Here is a 24,143-nt window from a genome sequence, read left to right as displayed (position 1 = left end):
ATGTGGCTGTCAATCTCCGCCTATAGCCTCTCTGACCATCACCCAAAATTTACACACCAGCAATGCCAATGCTGGAGGCAAGGAGAGTGAAGTGCCCAAGGACACAGATGACTGGGGGAGTGGGAATGAACCTGGGAACCTCCCATACATGCATACATACATACACCCAAAATCAGAAAGCACAACCAAAACTGACCCAGCCTTTTCTCTGAGTTTTAATTTAATAGTTGCTTGTGTAGTCTATAGATCATAAACATAGTCTTAGTCATTCAGGAACTGAGTTCAGTAAGAAAATACATCTACTAGAGAAAAAAAAAAGCTTGCAGAGTGCAGATTAAAAAAAAACAAAAAAAAAAACAAAACAAAACAATACTATGAATAATAATAACTCTACTTTTTGGAACAAGTGGTAGAGAATCAGGGGCAAAAAGAGATGAAGATGGAGCCAAATTTGAATTAACTGTAACTAGATAATAATGTTTATTATTACTGAAATGGATCTTCTGTGCTTGCTCATTGCTTCGATTTAAAGTTTGTCTTCCTTGAGTTTGGATTCAGAAAGTTAGATTGAAAACTTCTGTTCAATAGCCACTGCAGTTCTTCCTTTTCCAGTTTTTGACTTTATTCTGCAATCAAGATGTTTTTCTAGTCTTTCAAAGCCACGGTTACACTTTGAAATAATTCTGCTGCAGTGACCCTCAGGCAGAGAAGTGTTAGATTTCAGTTACAGCTCAAAGGTTTCAGTATATTGTTCAGCCTTGAATGTTAGTCTGCAAAATTTTATTTTGTATGATTAAAGACTGAAAGAAAAAAAGGGGAAAACAACAAATCAGTTTGACGCAAGTTATCCAGTTTAAGAATTACAGGAAAAACACAGAAGAAGAAAAATTTGTGCTTTGTCTGTCAGTTGCTTTGATTTTTCAGAGGAAGTGATAGCACAGAAGGTAAAAGTAAAAAATAGAAGCTGTGTACCACAGCCTCTGATTTAACAAGTATTATCATCATACAGTCTACACACATCAGTCAGGTTTGACTCAGCTATTTTTAATCAGCGTTGTGCAACGTGGAACGTAAGAAACGTACGAAATGTTGCAGAGTGCAGCTGTCATCAGAAGGTATTTGCATTTCTGACAAATCAATCACAGTTCACACTTTATATGTTGCACTTAGAAGTGGGACAACTCCAGGAATAGATAAAAGACAGAGCTGAGGGTTGACTTTGATCACAGAGACAAATTTTTGATGTCGTGCTGGCTCATTTATAAGCTAGTCAAGTTTGCTTTTGGATCCCACTGTCATCTCAAGGGCTCAGATAAAGGTGGGCACAGCAAGAGAAATGAAAAGAGGATTTTAAGATCCCAAATTGGAATCGGGCCTAGTGGGGATGGGGATTAGTTCTGGTGATGGGGAAATGATCAAAACATCATTTTGGTGTTTTACCGAGTTCAGTTTGGTCAAGGAGAAATTCATGGTGGGCTCACTGTAATGGACAGTTATTCAAACCTCAACTAAAAGCATAACATTTCGTGGGCAATTTCTTCGTAGAACCTCCTCGACCACATTGCTTTCCCATCATCTTTATTCATTTTGCCCTTAGTGTTTGTAGGTGCAGAAATAGATAGATTCTTATATATCAACAGAATGAAGCAAACTGTGGTATTCCAGATTAAATCAGTGCTGACTTACAGACTTGTATGTGCTGGCCAGTGTGTCCTCCTTGAGTGGTTCCAGCTTGGGACTCTGAAACAAGAAAATAAGAAAAAATTGAATGACTCAACAATGATCATTGATTCTGCATGAGAACTGCATCTCTAATCAAAACGTTTTCTACTTAAAATTACTCTTTATTATATTTACAATGCCTGACTTAACTGTTATATTCTCTTGGATGCCATGACAACTTTAGACTTTTTTTTTCCTCTTTGTTCTGTTGTTTGTGACCTGATGTTTTAAGTGTGGTTTCTTTTCATTTAATATTTCAAGAGCTACTGCACATGGCTGTTTCTCAAAAGCAAAATAAAGGCTACATCCATTCATCCAAAAAGCCATTGTTTCTCACACTTGAGCTGAAATGTGATAAATAGGAAAGGGCACATTAAAGCAGATGCATTAAAGTTTTTATTATTAAAATAAGGTGAAATCATTGAGTTTAAGTTTTTCAACAGTTTTCTCGGGATTTCTTTAAAATGCGAAAATATCATAAATGTTTTGATGTATGATAAAATGCAATTAATGTGAAATAGGTAATATTCTTTTCTTGTGAGAAATTGAATCTTTAAGGCTTTACACTCATTGTGAGAGCAGTAAACAAGCCCTAGACGGACAGAAGGTGTGTGTGATGGTGTCAGCACTAAGGTGTGGGAATGGATATTGGACTCAGAACATCCTGCAGGTTATGAATTGCTTTGATATTGCACTCCGAGTCCCTCTGGGCTGACCAAACAGAGGAGTGGGGAGAGAGAAAAAAAATGCTTTGAGTGGGACTGAAAGGAGGGGAAGAATGGGCATCAAAAGGTGGGTGTAACAGGAGTTAATAAAGGAAAGAGCACACAGAAGGAAGAAGCAGAAGAGTGTGAAAGAGGCTTCTGGGTGTGTGGTAAGAATAGGTTACAAGATGAGAGCATGAAAGGTGACCACACTTTGAGTCTGACAGAAACACAGGTCTGCAGAGTTCAAAAAGTAGCAAAAATATTATTAAGTAGCATAACTGACAATTAATTAGGCATAATTGATGGAAATATATACAACACATGCTCAAGTAAGCAGCTTCCTGCACCACTGAAGCTACATAACAATGGAAAAAAACACCTAGCTGAGATGTAGGTGTGTAATCTTTGCAAGTGTACATGTAACTTTAAAGATGGATTTAGTGGTAATGATACAGTGTTATGCAGTCTCTGCAGCGCTGTTTGCACTTCTTATTATTCTTAACACTTTAATTCAATCTGCTCCAAAGAAAAATTATGTTTTGAAAATTTATGCATGAGGTGTTTCTGTTTTGCATACTCTCTGCATAATGTAGAATAAACTGAATAATGGAGAAAACCTTCAGCTTTACCGCCTTATAGTTTTAGATGAATTTCACAACCTATTCAAAAAAGTAATTGGACTTATATTTGTGCATTCATAGATCAGTTATGCATTCATTTCATCCATGGATGATGACCAAAACTTCAGACTCAGGCAACAGTTTTTAAAACAGGAACATAACAGTACAAAGGTGAAAGGACAGACAAGCACCAGCTGCTGGTAAAATATATCTGCAGAGACAATTTGGACAACAGACAAAAAGACTCATCTTTTGCCCAATAATGACTCTTTCTATCACAGGCAGTCACACTGCAGCCTAGCTGACTTTGCTGCAGCAACCTTTTTGTCAGATCTGTGTCCAGCTGAGCAATGTTGACTTAGTTAAATAAAATACATTTTCATTGGTGATAAATAAGTTATTTTAAACTATTTCTATAATTTTGTGAGCAAAGCAAAAATCTATTCAGCTATTCTTTACTATAGAATTTAATTTGTTTTTGTTTCTGTTCTTTTTTTTTTCTTCTTTTTTTTGGTCAACTCATGTTTTATTAGAAATAATTTTAATGCCCATCACAGTGAATGCCAAGACTGAATGAATATAAAATGAAATGTTTGGAAGTTTCTGTTGGGAATCCCTCTGTATCTGTTGCAAATAATGAGATGAACTCTGAAATATTTATTATTATTATTATTATTATTTTAACAATTCTATGTATGTGTATGTGTTTATGTGTGTATGAGAGTTATCTCAAATGTCTCTCCACCCTAGGAAGCATATGTATGCACATTTGCAGCTGTGTTTGAGGTCTCAATTCTGTCTAAAAAAGGCATTCATAGTATAATGCATTTAAAACAGATGACACTCATATTTTCAAAACATAGGTCAGAAAACCACCCAGTCATCCAATGATGATGTGGTACCTTCTGACATTTCCTAAACTTAATATCCACTCGGACATCCTGCGCTCTACAACTTTGAGTTATCTTGAAATTTACTTAAGATATTTTAATTTTAACATATTGAGATGATAACTAGTAAATCCATGAATACAATATAAAACTTAAAAGGTGAAAATATTTAGATTGCAACATTATGATTGTTTGGCTGGTCAGTGACTTGATAATGTTCAAATTGAAAAAGCATGCACTTTTATTGGTTTACAGATAAAAACATGTCATGTCAATTCCAGTGGATTCAGGGTCTGAAGGGATTTAGCTAGTTTATTACATAGCTGTCATGCAATCAACAGAAGAAGAGCAGAGAGCAGCCAAAGTTAGCAGAAAGAAGAGCTTCACACCTGACACTCCAGTTTATCCAGGAGTTGCTGCAGCCTGTTGATTTGAGAACACCAGTTTTCTCCATTTTCCATGTTGACACCTGAAGACAATGTGATATGAATCATCAGACAGATAAAAAATATTAAGTAATTACAAATTGTATCATTTACTGATTCTAACCAGTAACTAAACTGGTTAGAATCCCAGTGGAGTATATGCTTACACTATATTTATGATAGTTAGGAATCATTTAAGGTGGGAGTTGTTGACATCCTTAAGATATGAGCAAAGTTTTCTTTTTTTTTCCAGAACTGCATGCTTATAAAGCAATTTCATGAAATCTAAAAATTTTGACGAAGCTATTTTTGTTTGGAATTGGAGAAGCAGCAGAGTTGCCTTTGATTGATGTTGGAGATCTCATTCAGTCACATCCGAGGAGATGATTTCCATCATATGACATAGCTAAAACAAAATCTGTGTTCAGACTTCTACTTATCATTGTTTTTTTTTTCTTTGTTTTTTTGTTTTTTTTTGTTTTGTTTTTTTGTTTGTTTTTTTCTGGACTGGACTCATTTGTTTTGTCATGATGAGACCCAAGCAATATGAGGAAAGTACACTTCATATGAGTTTTTCTGTATCAAGGAAGACATTTTGTCAGTTTTTTCACTTAAGCTACAAAGCTGGCATAAACAAGAAGAAAGAGTAGCTGCATGGGATCACGGGTGAGTGTTGCAGTTACAGTCATGGCCCTTTGTGAGAAGTAAGATTTAGTTCAACATATATTCCCCCACAAACAAGAAACAAGAAACTATTGTTATTGTGTTGATCAGTTAGCCTTTATGGCAGATCCAAAGACAAATTTCTATTTTTGAGAATAAAATGGACAATGAAGTAGGCTGAGCCTAAAAATAGTCTTCCTATTTCATGGTTGGGCTTAGACATAAAAACTTCAGGAAAAGCTTACTATTATATTTCTACATAATATCAGTGGCAGTTATAAGAATAAGACTATTTTAAATGCATAAATATATACACATTTGTGGCACAAGGAACCAATGGACTCTGAGAACTCTGCAAGTTAAATATAATTGGGCATTCCTCTTACCTGTGGTCAGGGTGCCAACGCAGTTATCTGATGTGGACATGCACAGGTTGTTGTGAACCCTGCGACCACACCGCCTGCCATTTCTTTGCACTGCTGTCAGCTCTGGTGCCTTTACCTCCCCCCTGCCATGACAGCAGTAGAGACCCAGAGAGAGAGAAACATCAGAGAGAAAGACAGCAATTGTCAGAGGAGTGTGGAAAGAAACAAACAAAGTGAAAATATGGCAGACAGAGTTAGTCACTAGAGGACAGAAGAAGAGGATGCAGAACTAAGTTAAGGAGGAGAATAAGAAGATTGGGAAATGAGATGAGAGTTAGGAAGAGAGGGGAGGCGAGTGATGCAAGAGGCAGAGATGAACAATAATAGAGCTGAAAACATTTAGTGAAGGATAGGCACTAGTGCTTATCACCCCACAGGTAGAGATTTGAAGAGGATGAACACTTGCAATTACACACTCAAATGATCACACATACACAGACACCCACTGTTGCATCATAGCTGGGAAAGTGTATTGGGCAATGGCAGGATGTCAACAACTCTTCATTTTAGAGAGTGCTTCACCCAAACCCAATAACAAAAGTGCATGAATACTTTAATTTCACTTGTAACTCTGTGCTTCACTGTCTATGAATGTTTATTTATTCCTATTATTTATTCTTATATTATTAACATGTACTAATCTCTCCTTTCTTTGTTGTGTCAGTGTGTGTGTACGTTATTACGTATTTTTGTGTGTGTGTGCAGCATCATGCTGACAGCGCAGAGGGAGTGTATTGCTGGGAGGTTCTCATGCTGAGAACAGCCTGGAATCCAAAGGCCACTGCAACAGTCATGAATTTGTAGTGAAGCAAAACAGAGATTTAAGTTGCTGCATAGCTGCATTTGTATGTAGCAGTTCTACTCCCAAGGCTCACACACTCACTCTGTCCAAAAAATAGACCCCATTAAAAATCCTAACAGCCATTTGTAGCAAAAAAGCTCCTCATAAAATTTCCATAACAAGATCTCTACACTATCCTGTTCACTTACTTCCTGCATTCATCTTAACTTTCTATTTCCCCATGAATCATATTCCCAATATGCCATTGTTATCCTCCCCTCCTTCTCTGCCTTCCGGAGTATTTTTCTCAATAATTTACCTTGGCTATAATTGCTCTCTTATTTCCAATAATACCAGGGTGGCACCCAGAGGGCAGAGACGAGAGCTGAGCCAAGATGCATGCAGCACAGCAGACAATATCTCCTGCAAAGGCTGCTAGCAAACTGTTTAGCCATGAAAAAATGTAGGGAGTTTTAATGCTGATTGAAATGGAAATAGTAAGTGCTTTCAGATGTTTTTAAAATCATAATCTTGACCTGAGATGAGCTATACAGTATACTACAAATGCCTTGAGCCAACCCTCCTCTTTAGGGGTTAGGCCAGAAAAAAAGGAATGATGCAGCTTATTAAATATGCTAGCATAAAGAGAAATACAGCAAACGACACAAAACAGCTTCAATGAGATTAAAAATAAATAATTGTTCAACCTTTGGATGTAGTCTGCCTTTTGTTCTACTCTCTTTCAAAATAATCCCACAATGCTTCAGTAATGTTGTGGTCAGGGCTCTGGGACGGATTCATCCCACCATAAGATTTGTTATCTCTGATTTTGTTCCGTTTTTGTGCCATTTGACATACCTCAGCCATTTCTACCTATTTCTCTTCCATAAGAATGACTCATCTTCCATGGTGACCATTTCTCAGACTTAAGTGACGGATCGAATAAAAGTCTGGATCACTTTCAGACATGGTTCATCTGCTGTTGCCAGTTATTAGGGCTCCCACTTCTTCTTTTGTCCTTTCCTCGTCCAATTTCCTCAGATGTTTTAATGACACACTTCACACGGCCTTTACCTCACCAAGAGTTCAGTTAATAGTTCTTTGTGAATCACCTTGTTGGTTCAAAAACCCTATTTTATGTCAGACTGTGTTATAGTTGACATCTTTTGCAGATGCAATAAAAAATGGGAACAAATGTCTTTGTTACAAGCCGCTACTATAATTGGATTTTTGGTACGTTACCTGATATGTGTTGACATAACACTGGTTTACCCTTTTAAGTAAGGTGCGTTTTATTCTTGAATGATTCATATTTGATGAAGGATTAAAAAAAGATATTACTCAGAAAATGTTAAGGTACATGGATTGCACTAAAAATGATTGAAAAATCAATAAAACTTTAAGAGACCTCCAGAAAACCTAAAGAACTATTGTTCAAGACCACTTACGTGAATGTGTGGTTTCTTAGATGCAAAATATGAAAACAAAAGTGACTCAAGACTTTAGTATAGTAGTAGACTTCTACTTTTTAAATGCCCATCATTTGTTATTTCTATAAATATTTTCGACAGAGATGAATGAATCTAACAATTACAACAGATCTCTTGATCTGTGAAGCCATATTATAATACAATGAATTTTCTAACTGGCATTTTCTAAAATACAAAGACAATGCAGGAAAGTAGCCTATAATACAACAGTATGAGATTCAGTAGAGGAATGTCATTAATCTTTCAATAATTTCTTCACTTGCTTTTTTATATGACATTATCCTGTTTCCAGCCATCCTGTTGTGGTTGATGGGGAGCTGAAGTCTTTCACATTAAGCCAAAGCTGATCAAATCATCCCTACATCAGAGGGTTATTAAGAGACATGCTCACACTGAAAGTTATGACTTTTACTCCTCAACCTGAGAAGGATAAGGATGTCTTTGGACTGTAGAAGGAAACCAGAACACCCAGAGAGAACCCAACTAAAAGCAATGAAATATGCAAACCCTGGAAACAGCTAAGGCTTGAACTCCTTGCTGTGAGGCAACAGTGCTATTAGCTGAATCTTCCAGCTAAAATATTATGCTACACTGAACTGTGCAGTAGATAAGCACAGTGAAGCTTCCTCTGTCAAAAATGATCATTGTGCAGTTCATGAGCTACAGTATTTTTTATACAATATGCAATAAATCTTAAGAAAAAAACTATTGGATCATAGGTATGAAAGTGTTTTAGGTTTACATAAGCACAGCAAAATAATCATTAAACAAGCTTTATTTATTTGATTTATTGCTTTGTTTTGCTGCTGGCTACAGCCTGCTGCTTCTTAAGCTGGCTCACATCCCTTGCTAGTTGATGCAAGGAGGAGGGTTTTAACTTTGCATGCTGGGTTAAACAGTAATGACTCAATAATGATCAATTACGTTTTAACTTACTTGCATTTTTTTTTCTGAAATGATGCTGATAAAAAGAAGATGATGTTTTTTGTGTTTTGACAATAAATGCTAAAAGAATAATTTTTTTGTCACAACTTATGAGTGATCTGGCAACCTCTCGAAACTCTAATACAATGCAATCAGCAAGAGTCTGCTTCAGTGCAAAGGAGTTTTTTTTTTTCCTTGTAATCTGAACAGATATTAAAACAGCTTAACAGACCATGTCATATTACAGAACTCACGGAGCAGGACTGCTTTGTTCTTCAACAGCCTCCGTGGCACATTGAAGGGACCTCTGCAGAGACAGTAACTGACTGGAAGTCTCTCTTAGCATGAACCTGGTGACAAACTGGCCCAGCACACTGGCATCTTGATACTCCTGAGAGAGAAGGTAAAAGCCACTCAGAGACAAGTGAGACCAGAAAATACGATCTGATAATACCTCAAAAGCAATGGCAGCTTCTCATGCAAAGTGTGACAGTTGCAGTTAAATGGGGTAATTATTTCTCATTAGACAAATTATTCAGTGTTATGTATTCAAAACTCAAGGTGAAAGAAGTTGAACACAATACATAATTGCTGCCTGAGTCCCCAAACAAGAATGTCATTACATGTTCTCAAAGGAATCTTGCTCATGTGCTACTAAAGCCACAATGCAGATCTCTGTCAAAATTTACAGTCTTGTAGCCTCTACAGAATATGCATCATGGGATTATCAGAGTACAGCTAGTGACTGTACAGTCCTCTAAGGGTTTTTCCACTTCAAGAGATTGTAGGAAGAGACAGAAGAAAAAGGCGATCTATTTAAAACCATGCATAGTTATTCTCAGTGCTTCTGATTTTCTCTTTAAATAAGCAAACCTGTTTTCTTTAACATAACAATTCAAATCTCCAATTCAAAGTTGTTCCCTTAAACAGCCCATTGGGCAATTTTAAAATATATTTTCAGCATCAATTGAATAACATCATTATTTTGTCAAATTAGTAGCAAATATACGCTCTGAGCCAAACACACTGAACATTTAAAGTAATGACAATTTTATGCAATATTATGCTGTCAAACGTCTTACTAAAATTTATTTTGGAATACAGTAATTTGGGTCCTTTCTTGAGATCAATTTGGGTCCTTTCTTGAGATAAAGACATAGTTGTACCTTTCAATATTTTATTGTAACATATATACCTGTATAATTTGGTTCCACCCCCCTTATGCCGCATGTTGGTTTGGTCTGATGAGCTCTCATGATGCATTCAAAAGTAGCTACTTTGCAAAGGTTACTATATTAAACCTGTTATTTTACTTTTCAGTAAACAAAATAAAAAAACATGTGTAGTTGTTAAGAGGCTGCACTTTGTTCACTCCACTAACTTGCAGTTAATATAGAACAGGTATATCTTTCACACTTCTGTTGAAACAGGAGGTCAGTTTCTAATTATAGATTATATATACATATTCTCATCATAATAAGTCAATTTATTGTAAAATAATATTATCAGATTCCATGAAAATATCCATTAATTTCAATTCACAAAAGGTGGATAGACTCAACCTTTCTCTTTATAATGGAAAAAAAGAAAATCTGGTTAAATCTTGCACGAAGGCATTTAAACTAAGCTTGTGCCAAATAAAGTCTTCTGGCTGTCCAATACTCCTATGTACTTCATAGAAAGTTGCATTAAAATTTAATTCTCAATATGAAAGCCAACAACTCTCCTTCCGACAATGTCAGTTGCTCTTAGCAGTTAACAGTGGAAAATATCTCTGGATAAAAGATAGGCACCGTACACAATCAAACGCTACTGAACTGAGGTGAGCAAAATTCCTGGCACCACTAGCTGCAATACTAATCAGTATCTTTGTCCATCTGAAGCAGCAGGAGCAGCAGTTTTAGCAGCAGGGCGGACCGGAGGAGCTGGATTGCAGGGAGGGAAGAGAGATCTAAGAACATTTCCCCAGTGAGCAGAGGGCAAGAGGGGAAAGTTGAGTAATTCACTTTGGTTATACATTAGTGCTGGCACTTTATCAGAAGTGTGACTTTCATATGCCATGTTGAAATGATCAAATCTGTGATATAACACCTTATGTGAGGCAAAGACATGGAAAAAATTATGTAATAATTAGAAAGAAGATATGTTGTAATTGTACTGATATAGACAAATTGCCATGATAAAAACTGAATGCACCAAATTGAGATGATTGGTTCAATGATTCAAACACATCTGTGGTACTAGCAATAAATTACTATGCAGTTCCATTCCACACTGTGTCTTATGCACAGGTTGAATTGTGCGCCTCCATCACTGCTTTTACGTTCAGGCTAGTCTTTGATATTCCACATCTTTTAGCTCATCACTTGAGACAGACTTGGTGCAGCTTTGGCTCCATCTGTGCATTATGATGCTTCCTGCCATAGCCAGAAATCAGCATTAAAACTAAACTAGGGCCATTTGCAACTCAGTCATCTGACTTTTTCTATTGGTATATCCAACTGAACATGAGATTCATTACAGTAAACAGAATTTTGACAAATCCACATAAACTCAAAAGAAACTACTATGCATGCTGTTTAAATCTTACCTCTTTAGTTTTATCCATTGCCTTTAAAATGGCAACATTCAGGCTTTCCAGAGCTGAAAGAACATTGAGATACTCTCCAAGGTGCTGAGAAAAGTAATCTAGTTGGAAATAAGGAAAAAAAAAACTGTGTTACTTTAGTATCAAAACAATTGGATAAACAGTTTTACCTCTGAGACCTGGAAGAAAACTCTTACATGTTGCCATCAGATTAGAATTCAAAGTCAATGACAAGGTAGAGTATGAATAACTAGTTTGATTTTTTCTAGGTGGAATCTGAAGAATCAGATGTCCATTTCTATATGTGATAAGCCCCACCTTCAGGTCATATTGATGCTGCGTTATTACCTCCCTCTATAAGCTCTACATCTAAAAAGGTGGTATGAGAAGTCAGTGTTTTCATGGCCTTTTGTCTGTGTTTTTTGTCTGCTAAGAAGTTAATGTAACTGGCTAGAGAAGCGGAGCCAGGCCAAGAGAAGAGCTCAGATTCTGATCCTTTTCTTTTAAATCTCAAGACTGGGCACTGACTTTGGACGAGGTCTGCACACTGCTTGTTCCTTGTAATTTTAATCATTTTAATTTCTTAGAATTATAAGAGTCGGTCACTCCCTCCTGTGTAACGTTTCAGACAGAAGCTGAGAGAAATAATTCATAGACTGCAGACTCTTTCTGTAAGAAATTACTTTGTGGAACTGACAAACAAGCTTCTTCTCATTACAAATCACATAAAAAATTACACCAGTGAAGCAGATTACACTTAATTGGTTCTTAATTTTTAATTAAAACACCTTACATTAAATTAAATTAAAATTAACTAAAGAGTGACAAAAGGTCAACACTGAGGTTAATGGACCTCTTTACGCTCTTCAGGTATCTTACTAAATATAACACCATCACTCTGAAACACTGTCAAACTAACAGTGAATGATAAATGCTCAGTGAACTCAAACTGAGTTAAAAGCAGCCTTCTGTTGTGGAAAACAGTCAACGTCTCCTGATGTACGATGGAAAAGATGCCATTCCCATTTAATCAATTATGCATTAGTTTTATTCTGGGTATAACTGGTATTTACAAGCTTCTGCCCCATTTTTTCCACTTTATTTAGGCCATCTGACACTCATGCTGTTTAAAGATATTAAAAAAAAGGTCAGTAAATCAGAGCTAGATTTCATCTACAGATTAAAGTCAATGTGGCTGGTAAATGGTGGTCTAGGTAGCTGGAGAGCATTATAATATAATAAATTATAAAAAGAATAAAAAACTAAACTAAAAGAGTGAAAAAAATGGAAGGAAAATGTGTGCTTTCTTGAGGAATAAAATGATCTTGATACTCCTCTTGTATCTGTAAACATCAAGAGACCACCAGCATCTGTCGAACTCAGCACAGGATAAATCTGTAAATATTGAAACAGCTGCCTGACTCGTTGCAAAATCTGCCTGCTGCCATCTCTCAGACAGGAGTTTGATGGAAATATATGTCTCATGACACATTAAATCAGAGAAAGCACTCTCCCACCAACCTGATAGCTTGTCAGTGTCCAGATTGCTGCAGGGCAGAACACAAAAGAAGATAAATGGGGAAAGTTAATTAGGCAAATTCAAAGATGTGTCACTCTTTATTTTTGCCTTATAGCTCTTAACTTTGGGGATATTACAGCCCAAGGAAATGATGCACAAAACTCAAGACATACTTGTGTTACTGTTAATTAATGCTAATGTTATTGTGGTGGTTGCATGTATTTTTAACTAAATTCACTCCTTAAAAGTCCAGATATCTTTGCTTACCATTCATGGCAGAAATGACAGCACTGGAGGATAGAAAGCTGCTCTAACTGTTACAGTTTCACAAAGACTGCAGCATTCCTACATAAAAGCGTTTCCCTATTGCGTTAATGGCATTTGATAAGCTATTTTCACTTTTCTTTCCAAACTAAAAATGGAACAGGTTAATGGCTTATGCAACATAAATCCGATGTCTATAGGCAAAGACAGTCTGTGCATTTTGTCTGTCACAGTTTAATAAATGCCTCCTCCTCCCTGTTGCTGGGTACCATCATGCCCAAAACAATATTATTTCCTTTTTAATCACTTCAGAGAGAATATTTTTCCTCATCCTTTAACTTCAACCATTGATAGCAAAGCAGGTTTTAAAAGATGAGCATTTCTCCATTCTTCTTTCTTTCTTTCTTTCTTTCTTTCTTTCTTTCTTTCTTTCTTTCTTTCTTTCTTTCTTTCTTTCTTTCTTTTTTTAAATTCCATCTGGGCCTATATGCACAGTTTGACAAGCTGGAAAACCTTGTACATCCCAGCGCAGTGAAAATGTGTGGAGGGGGCAAAGTGGCAAAGTTGTCTCATGAATACAAATCTTAAATATGCCAAAGAAAAAGGTAAAAAAGGCTTCCAGTAAAGGACAAAACCTAAACCATTACTTACTGAACTACAAAAAGAAAGTCTTTTGTTCTGTTCACTGCAGAACTGATTTCTGCAGCTACTCAGACAGATTTCCTTGATTGTGATTTCAGAAGAGTGGCTTTTTAAGAGGCTTGCTCAGTCCACAGTGCTTTATGCCGAGCCGTTTGAGACAGACATTAATTCACTGTTTGGTTGTTGGGCTCATTTTAACTTAAGGACTGGAAACATTAACTATGTCATTAATCTCCAAAACTTGGGTCTATTTTTCTTGTTTTTTCTGACTGTAAAAGCTTAGTGTGAACATTGTTGTGAATAAAGCATTATTGTATTAGATTAAAAATAAACTCACTTGTTCTGCCGGCCATCTATAGAGTAGAAAAGCTCCTGTAGCTCCTCAGTAGTCAGGATCCCATCAGCAAAGTAAGCATTAAACTCATCAAATGACAACTTGCCATCATCTGTAACACAGAGGAAATGTAAATCATCATTGCTGCACAGACATTCATTTCTGTGAATTCTAGCTTATTCTTTATATATTTTTGTTACCTTGTTTTTACATTATTTCTTTTGTAGCTTTGCCAAGCTGATAATCTACTGTCTTCTTTCAGGACCCATTACACTATGTTTATGTAATAGGTTTGGGGTTGATGACGGCAGCACTTTGAGAATCATGTTTTGTGATTTCTCAAGTGAAACGTTCAATAAATTCCAGGTGGATATCTCCAAAACCACCTGGACTTACAACTACCTAACAGACAACAGTTTGTGAGACTGAAAGGTTGTGTGTCTGAGATGGTGGTCAGCAGCACTGGCACACCACAAGTTACTGTACTCTCACCATTTCTGCCATCTGCAGTAGTGGGGTGTATCAGTGATGGACAAGAAGCTGCATACAGAGAACTGGTCAGTCAGTTTGTTAGATAGTGTGTTAACAATCACCTCATCTTAAACACAAACAAAACAAAAGAGATGATTTTTGTATTTCTTTAAGGAACAGAAGTCAACATCTGCTGGGGCAGCAGGTTCAGAGCCAGAGACTTAAAGAGACTAAACAAACCGATCAAGAAGGCTGGTTCTGTGCTGGGGAATAACTGGAACTCCGGGAGCTGGTTGTCCAGAGAAGATTGCTGCACAAGCTGCTGAACATAATGGACAATTCTTCACATCCTCTACACTACACAGCATGGATACAACAGTGTGTTCACTGAGAGGCTTCTTCAAATACACTGCAGGGCAAAGTACAGAAGGTCATTCCTGCTAGCAGCTTTCCAGAATAAGATGTTGGCTGTGAGTCAATGAATAATTATTTCTAACTAAAAATAGGGGGAAAACTACTACAATTTCCCTCTGAGATAAATACAGTGTTTTCCATTTTAATGTGATGTCTGTTGTTACACAATATGAATTTGTGAATTGTTAAAAATGTGCAAGCACTTCCAAAAAAATAAAAAATTAAATAAAAATTTATTGAAAAATAACTTATTCTATAGTTTGGGTTGGTGTTAAATCATACAATTATTTGTATTTTAACACAGCAAATTGTAATTTTTTTAAAACATCATAAATTTTGTGTATCTTGTTGTGACAATGTGCAGAAAAATCGATAGAAGAAGATAAATAGCTTGATTGTCATGGGTGAAGGAGGGCTACTTCGTGAGCACACAATCAATCTGTCTGCTAGTGCTGATGACACAGGTGGGTCAGCGTTAGCCTGCCAGAGACAAACTTTGAGACAATTTCAATGTCTTGAAAGGGTACAGGTGAAAAGACAGATTGCATTTACAATGAACATGTCTGAGCTATGACAGACGATCAGGCAGTCAATAGAAAACTGGAAGAAGTAAAGTACTCAGTCAATATGAGTAAAGAACAAACCAAAATGATTATTGATCAAATAGAACACAGATCTGCAGGCACACAAAAGACTGTAACTTTAAAGTTATTTAATCAGGCCAGCAGATCAGTTTTGGTAAAGAGAGTCTGGCTGAAACAAACAAAAATGCACAATAATGCACTCACACATAATTATCCTGCCCCCAGGGACAGAGTGCATTAATCAACACTGCTGTTAATGTAACACTGTTGTTCAAATGACCAATAATTCCAAATTACTAAAAGCCAATAAAACAGTTGAAAGCATATAACAGAGCCCAGATGCATTGTATAAAGTGAAAGATTTGGTATAAACTGGAAAAAAAAAGGTTATGTATAAAATATGTTACTGAAAAGACAAAACAGGGAAAGAAAGAAACAATCCCACACATACAAACAGCTAATAAAAGCAGACAAAGCCAGCTGCCTTTAGCTATGTCTTATGTGAATAAATGCAAAAGTAGAACAAAATGCTACCTTACACCAATCAGCTGTATGACCTAATATTGAGTAGGTCCTAGTCCAATCAACAAATGGGATCCGAGATGGCGGGTGTAGACAAAAACCATCTGGGCGTGCTTCTGGAGTTAAAGGGTGGGGTCTTTTTGTATTGGGCTACTTCCAACAGATACCATCAGATCCTATCAGACAGATATATGGGACCCTTTGCTGTGTCCATTAAGCCCTCTGTAAGCAGTTTGTGTGGAGCTCACTATGTCCTTCTGGGTGAGGATGTAACTGTAGGGGAATGTTGTTGCCCTTTTAGGGTATGACTGATCTCCTATTTTTAGATGGCAAGTATCAAAGTAACATTCATGTGAATGCCAGGATGCAGGTCTTCCCAGAAGAACATGGCACTTTAACAGGATGTACAAAGTTCCTCACTTTATCTGTCAGTGGATTTGATGGTGTGCCTGACTGGTGTGTTATACTGTAAAATATGTAAGGAAATCACTGCATTGAAAAATGTTTTAGCAGTTCCTTAAGTCAGATATCTTTAGAAAAAAATTCAACTATTATAAGTTAGATTTTGTTTTTACAACGGCTCCCCAAAGTGAGGATTATAAAGAAAAATATATATATAAATGTATTTACAGATTGAAACCTTCAGGGTGCAAGGAAAAGGCTGGCTTCATTTATAAAAAGTGGTTTAATATGCTAAAGAGTTACAGCAAGATGACTCAGCAAAGCTGAAAGGCTGGCATAAGGAACCTTTTGACTTTATTACTTTTTTTCCTTCTTAGGAATGATAAGAATAAGAAAATCTTTATTAGTCTCTCAGTAAGGAGATTGCTTTGTTGCAACAGTACAGGTGCAGTAAGCAGAAGCACACACGTGATTTCAAACAGGAACACACATACATTCACAGATAATAAATAATAATATGTAAATATGTAGTATCTTTCCTTCGCACAAGGATGGATCAGTCTGTCACTGAAGCTGCTCTCCAGAGCAGACAGGGCGTCCTGCAGGGGTTATGACTCGTGGTCCAACGTGGATGTCAGTTTTGTCAGGACCCTTTTGTCACCTAATTCCTGCACTGAGTCCGGAGAACAGCCCAGGACAGAGCTGGACTTCCTGATGACTTTGTCCAGCTTCTTCCTCTCCCTCTCTGTGATGTTGCAGACCACACTGTTCAGGATGGCTGATGCCACCACAGAGTCATAGAAGGTCCTTAGGAGTGCTCCTTTCACTCCAAAAGACTGCTGTCTCCTCAGAAGATAGAGCCTGTTCTGACCCTTCCTGTACAGTGTGTCCATGTTGTGAGTCCAGTCCAGTTTATTGTTTAGGTGAACACCCAGGTACTTATAAGAGCCCACTCTCTCAGTGCTGATTCCCTGAATGTTCACTGGTGAGGGGACAGCAGACCGGCATCTGCAAAAATCCACCACCATCTCCTTGGTCTTCCCTCCATTGATTAGGAGGTAATTTTGCTGAAACAAGTCTACAAAGTTCTGCATCAGTCCTCTGTACTCCACGCCGTCGTTCCCAGTGATCAGTCCGACAATCAGAGTCATCTGAGAACTTCTACAGAACTCAGCTGTCCGTGTTGTGTCTGAAGTCTGCAGTGTAGAGGGTGAAGATAAATGGAGCCAAGATCATCCCCTGGGGGACACCTGCACTGCAGGTCAGACACACAGTCCCAGGCTCTCACAAACTGGGCCCGGTTTGTGAGATAGTACAGAATCCACTCTGTCAAATTAAGGTCCAACCCAGGACCAGCCCTCTCCAGTTTGGCTTTCAGGAGCACCAGCTGGATGGTGTTGAAGGCACTGGAGAAATCGAAAAACATGATTCTTACAGTGCTGCCCAGAGCATGACGTAGCAGGAAAATAATCGCATCTTCCACTTCTATTCCAGGCCGGTAGGCAAACTGCAAACTGCGGTGGATCTATGGAGGGTCCCACCATGGAGCAAAGGTGTCCCAAGATCAGTCTCTCCAGTGTCTTCATCAGATGAGACATGAGAGCCACTGGCCTGTAGCTGCTAAGTTCTCTAGCATGAGATGTCTTTGGAACACAGGAGGTTTTCTAGGGCTGTGGTACCACCTTCAGGTGGGGCTCAGGTTAAAGACATGCTCCACAACTCTGCACAGTTCATCTGGGCAGGACTTGGAGCTGATGCCATTTGGTCCTGCAGCTTTTTTCACCTTGATAGATGTGGAGTGCTTAGATGGCAGAATGAGGGGCTGTGGGGCTAGGGCACCAAAAAGGGCGGTAAAGGGGAAGGATTCTAGGGGTCCATGATTGACAGGGGCCCAGAAGGGCCCTCAATGCAATGGTAATACTACCCAAATTATCTAATACTCAATGATAAACTTACAATCACACAAACATTTTAGTTACAATGCATGGTATCACTAAGTTTCTTTGTTTTGGAAACATTTCTGAAGAAGGCTGTGGGGTGCTAAAGAGTAACACTCCAAAGCTAGAGCAAAACAAGGCATGTGTGCAAAGCAAAAGAGAAACATTTCTTTGGACTAATGAAGAAGTTGAGCTTCTTCTTAAAAAAATGCTTGACTAAAAAGCATGAGAAACTTGAGAAGGGGTGGATTGGGAACGTGTTTGTCACATTGACGTCATATCCTCTAGTTGTGCGGCTTCGCTGTCCGCGCAGTACTGCAGACGGCAGAGGACTTAAACCTATCCACTTTGGTACCTGACTTCAGAAATGATCGGTTTCATGGAGGCTAACCCCTGGCTTCGTGGGGATGAAAGAACAGTTTGCTGAAATACTTTTGCGGTTTTACTGCAATCCGGCGTCATGGGGATGGCCCCTAGGTACCCCCTTTAACCTGTGATAGTTTTCAGGCTTCTCGACACCTCACTGATGTTCTACTGCTGCAGCTGCTCCTTCATCTTCCTCTTGTAACTGGCCTTCCCTTCTCTGATCTTTCTTCTCAGCTCCTTCTGTACAGTCCTCAGCTCCTCCTTATTCCCTGATCTGGAAGCTCTCTTCTTCTCCTTCAGGAGAGCTTTAACATCAGGGGTAATCCATGACTTGTTAGTGAAGCACCACATCGCCTTGGGGGAAACAGTGTTGTCAAACCAGAAGTTTATGTAGTCTGTGATGCAGTCTGTGATCACATTAATGTCCTCCCCATGTGGGTCGTATAGCTCCATCCACACTGTGATGTTGAAGCGGTCCCTAAAAGCCTCCTCGCTCTCAGCTGTCCACTACCTCACTGTACATAGGACCACAGCCTGCCTGTGAACAACAGGTTTATACACAGGCTGGAGTTATATAATATGGTGATCAGCTCTCCCTAGAGGCAGAATATGCCTTTTTGGTGTTGGCATAAAGTATTTCATTGTCTCTGGTGACACAGGACATGTTGGCAGAACAGATGATGGAGAAGCATGGTAGAAGTCCCCAGAGATGAGGAAGAGGACCTGTGAGTGCTGTGTCTGCAGCCTGCTGGTGACCGAGAGCATCAGTATCAGAGGCTATGTCTGCATTGGCAGAAGGGGGCACGTACGCTGCTGTCACAATAACATGTGTAAACTCCTGTGGCAGATAATATGGCCTCTTGCTAACCACCAACAATTCAATGTTTCTGTTGCACAGTTGCTCTTTAACAGTGAATTTTCTTGTACATGAAATGTGCTATACAAATAAATTTGCATTGCCTTGCTTTGACTAATAGTGCAGTGCCCCGGTTTACACCACTTCACATTCACAAACACAGCTTGTCCCCCTCCTTTCCTCTTACTGCTGTTCTCCATTCTGTCCGCCCACAGTAGATGGAAGTTGACCAGTAAAACAATAGAATCAGGAATAAATCATCCTGGTGTCAGCCAGGTCTCCGTAAACAGAAGGACGCTACTCCCTCTGTGCTCCCGCTGATGTCCTGCAGTCAGCTCGTCCATCTTGTTGGAAAGAGATCTTACGTTCTCCATGATGAAGGAAGGAGAATAGGTCTAAAGCACCTCTTCTTTTCCTGAGGTTTTCTCTCAGTACAGCACCCTGGGCGAGTCTTCTGTAGCACATGGGGATCACATGGCTGTAAGCTGTAAGTCATGCACACAGCAGACCTCACACACATCATTAAATTGGATGTAATAGTTGAAAGGAACACAGCAAATCCAAAGAAAAACAGCAGATTTGTGTACAAATAAATATACAAGAAGAAGTAAGCTATAAATAAGTTAAAATAGTAGAAAAGAATGGAAACAGGTAAGAGCTTCTGCAACCAGCAGCCAACCGACCAGTGCCAAGGAAAAAAAAAAACTTTCCACTTTTGTCGCAGCTGGGAGTACGAATTTCCAATTTTCAATTGGTCACTGAATGCATCATCAGCAACAAACAACAAACCAATGAAACACAGTCCATATGAGCTAGGGCTCTTTATGTCACTTGCTAAAAACAGAGGAATGGAGTGACAGAAAAGTCCAGAGTCTGTGGACCCAATAAAAGACATGACAGGAATACCAGCATGGGTTCCACATGGTTTCATTAATCAGAAAGCAGCTGACACATTCTGTGGTGTGAGATTTAACAACCTCGGTGCATGGCACACAGTGAGATTATGGCTAAGAATGAATTTGTAGTCTAAAAACTTCCCATGGTCCAGCTGCAGATGAAGCTAATGTAAATAGCTGAGAACAAAACTGCAAGTCAAATCAGTTGAAATGACTAAAACCAGACTAATTAAAGCAAAACTTTAAATGTGGTTCATGAGTCAAAGAAAAAAAGAAAGTCTCCAAATCGATTTTTCTGCTTCTTTTCTTCCAGAAGTACAAAGAAATGCACCACAGCCAAAATCTATCAAAACACCTTGCATAGAAAAAAATAACCAAGCTCTCTCTTTTCTATGCAGATAATTAACATTATGTAATTAGAAAAGGTTTCTACAAAATGTTAGAAATATATTACAAATGGATTCACAGAATTATCAGACTGCTCTGTTTTTCTGTAAGCAGAAAAAATTACATCAACAGCTGAGGTTTCTTTATTTTCCCTAAGAAGACCTTTATGCTTGTCTCAAGGTAAAGTCCAAACAGGTTTATCATGAAGCATTAGTACTAATATTCATTCATGCATTCCTGATTAAATTCATTGTTTAACCTTGCTGTACCCTTTATTTTCCTTAAGAATTCATGCTATCTGTGAAGTAGCTTATGGATTTAAGAGACTGAAAAAAACCTCCACATACCTCACAATGTCATATTTGGAAAGATTTCTATACTTAGATTGCAAAACTAGACAGCTTGTCTCTCTAAAGTGACATTCCTTCATCTGATAAGACTAATGATGACCATGGGCCCTCTTGACAGTTCTGGGTTATACATCTTTACCGCAAAGGTGGATATCCTCACAAAAACATAGGCTTTGGTTTCCATATTTTAAATCCTCTGAGTGTATAAATTATGTTGAGTTTATATCACAGTTTAGGCAAAAATCAGCTTTGGCTTCCTGCCCTGTGATACAGGATGTCAAAATCTCAGATGTGAAAAAAGTTATTCTGCGTGTTTTGATTAATACCATGACAAAAACAGATCTTGAGAACATAAAAGTCACCTTAAGACTGCATTTCAGGTTATCAGGTAAGCAGTTAGGTGTGTTAAGGATGTTATATGTGTCGTTATTAAAACTATTACAAGTTTGTACATTATATCTGTCGCAAGTCTCTTCTGAAAACTTTGGGGGAAGCAGGAATGAGAAAGAAGATGCAGAAATTATTGCAACACTTAGTTTCCTAGTGGGATTTTCTTGTTCAGTTAAGCGTTATTCGGAAGCATGTTCATCATTTATGATGTGTTGTACAGCTGTATTATTTATCACTGTGTCTTCATTGGTTGTACAGTTATGAACGTTTTTTTCAACTATGGATGCAGAAATCAAAGTGAGGTCACTGTTTAGACTTGTAATGATGGAGGACCCAAATGCAGTAGACAGGCAGGAAGTGAGAGACAAGTGCGAGTGTGTGGAGAGGGTCCACACCATCAGGTTTCTTGGCGTCATCATCTCGGCCGACATCTCCTGGTCAGAGAATATCACGTCAACCACTAAGAAGGCTCAGCAGCAGCTACACTTCCTGAGAGTCCTCAGGAAGCACAAACTAAACTCCAACCTGCTGCTGACCTTCTACCGCTCATCCATCGAGAGCCTGCTCACATACTGCATCACAGTAAGGTACGGCAGCTGCACTGTAGCAGACAGGGAGAGGCTACAGAGAGTTGTAAAGACAGCACAGAAGATCATTGGCTGCCCTCTCCCCTCCCTGATGGACATTTACACCTCCCGCTGCCTCAGCAGAGCCAGAAACATCATAAATGACAGCTCCCACCCTGGCTCTGATCTGTTTGCCCTGCTGCCCTCTGGGAGGCTCTACAGGTGCATCAGGATTAAAACAAACAGACTCAAAAACAGTTTCTTTCCAAAAGCAATAACTGCCCTAAACTCCTGTAGGAATTCAAATCTGAAATACTCTGGACACTAACAACATGTGCAATACATTCTGTCATGTGACATACACAACATATCATGATACGTGCAACAAAACTCTGAATGTGCAATATATTTTTTGATTTGAATATGTTTCATTGTAATTTATATATTTTCAGCTCGAACACTATACACATGTATAGTATACAGGTATATACAATTCATACTTATATCTGCAAATAACTCGAGTGTGCACATCTGTGTATTTCTGTAAATATTTTATACCTTAGATCTTTTATTTATTTTTTTATCTTCTATACTGCTCTCTTTGCACTGACATTGGGGTTGGCTTAATCTCATTGTATATTTGTATAATGACAATAAAAGGCATTCTATTCTATTCTATTCTAAGTTAGCTGAACTGCATCGCCTGCAGCTCATGCAATCAGGCTCATCTGCTCCACCTGGGTCTCATCAGCACTCACTCTCCTCACCTGTTCATCACCCTATATAATCCCTCCTCAATGTCTGCTTCCCTGCCAGATGGTCATTTGCCTTGCCTGTTATTCTGTAGTAAATCTTGTCTTGTTCTAGATCCCTGTTGCTGACCTCGCTGCCACTCACGGACTCCCTGATCGCCTGATCCCTGCCGGACTATCCTGAACTCTGCCTACCTGGATTTGACCTTTTTCTGGACCGACCTCCGCTATCTGTCTAGCCCCTCTTCCTGGACCTGGTTGCTACGCCTGCTGTCCGTTAGCTGCTTTTCTGCATCTAATAAACTGTTAAACTCATCACCATGTGGGCTGAATTTCTGGGTCTTCCTGAAACGATCATTACAATTTAACAAATATTTTACAGTGTCAGAGCCTGTGAAGTGTGCAATAGTGACTGTTTTCCCAAATACACTGCCACTGTTATGCTTGTTTATGCAGGCCAAAATGGCTTATTTTTATATATCCATAAAAACATGCAGCTAGTGGTTTTGAGAGCAGTGTAAAAATGGTGTTCATGAAGGTTACAGCTGCATCTTCAAAGAGACTAACTATGATAGCTAAACCCTTTCAAAACAAAGGGGTTTTCTTTTTCATCCCCAACCAAAGGAAAGTTTTTGCCAAAGCCCAAACAGGAAGTGACAACGATTTGTCACTATGTGCTATATTTACATGTTAGCAAGGCAACGTCCATGTGGGTGACAATTGCGTTGTTAAAAAAAAAATTATTTCAATCTAAATGATATAATTTCCAAATCTTTACAAGTCATTTTGATTCATCTCCAACTGGCAAATAATACACATTTTAGTTAAGTGTCATGTGATGAACTAAAGTAAAATAGAGTTGTGTTGTGATGTGTCTTGAACCAACCGGTTTCAGCGTTACACAGTACCATACCATCCAACTCCCAGCTCCAACCTCCTTTTAAGAGTTTTGTGGCTTTTTAAAGGAAACTTAAAGCTACAGCCTGCAACAAAATTATAGGTCAATGCCAGAAAAATTTTACATATTAATGAAAATAGTGTTTCTATTTTAATCTAATAAAATAACTTGTTTTTTTATTCTCTACGAATGAGTTGTTTATATCTACTTGTAAATAATTATTATTATTATTATTACTATTATGAGTTTCTACAGATGTTCACTGCTCTCTGTGATGCTTGCGTTTATCACTGCACTGCAACCAAGCCAGAAAATGGAAAATCTGTTGGTTAATTTCCTTTTTGTACACTGATCACGAC

At 38.3% G+C, this 24,143-nt stretch overlaps 1 protein-coding gene and 1 long non-coding RNA gene across 2 annotated transcripts in view; one reads left to right on the top strand and one right to left on the bottom strand.

Moving 5' to 3' along the window:
- necab3 (N-terminal EF-hand calcium binding protein 3) overlaps positions 1 to 24,143 on the bottom strand; it is a 40,593-nt gene that overhangs the window by 6,578 nt on the left and 9,872 nt on the right. Inside the window, exons 3-9 of the mRNA XM_041980191.1 lie at positions 13,997 to 14,105; positions 12,756 to 12,781; positions 11,238 to 11,335; positions 8,902 to 9,038; positions 5,414 to 5,535; positions 4,329 to 4,408; positions 1,687 to 1,740 (exon numbers count right to left, since the gene is read on the bottom strand). Coding sequence (XP_041836125.1) covers positions 1,687 to 1,740; positions 4,329 to 4,408; positions 5,414 to 5,535; positions 8,902 to 9,038; positions 11,238 to 11,335; positions 12,756 to 12,781; positions 13,997 to 14,105 — 626 coding nt within the window. The remainder of the gene's footprint in view (positions 1 to 1,686; positions 1,741 to 4,328; positions 4,409 to 5,413; positions 5,536 to 8,901; positions 9,039 to 11,237; positions 11,336 to 12,755; positions 12,782 to 13,996; positions 14,106 to 24,143) is intronic.
- LOC121636586 lies at positions 820 to 22,665 on the top strand. Its single transcript, XR_006009751.1, has 3 exons — positions 820 to 832; positions 3,514 to 3,523; positions 22,587 to 22,665. It is a non-coding gene; the product is annotated as an uncharacterized LOC121636586 (long non-coding RNA).

Source organism: Melanotaenia boesemani, chromosome 3 (genome assembly GCF_017639745.1).
Source record: "Melanotaenia boesemani isolate fMelBoe1 chromosome 3, fMelBoe1.pri, whole genome shotgun sequence".
NCBI lineage: Eukaryota > Metazoa > Chordata > Actinopteri > Atheriniformes > Melanotaeniidae > Melanotaenia > Melanotaenia boesemani.
Note: the sequence above shows the minus strand (reverse complement) of the source record. Positions and strands in the feature narration are given on the sequence as shown.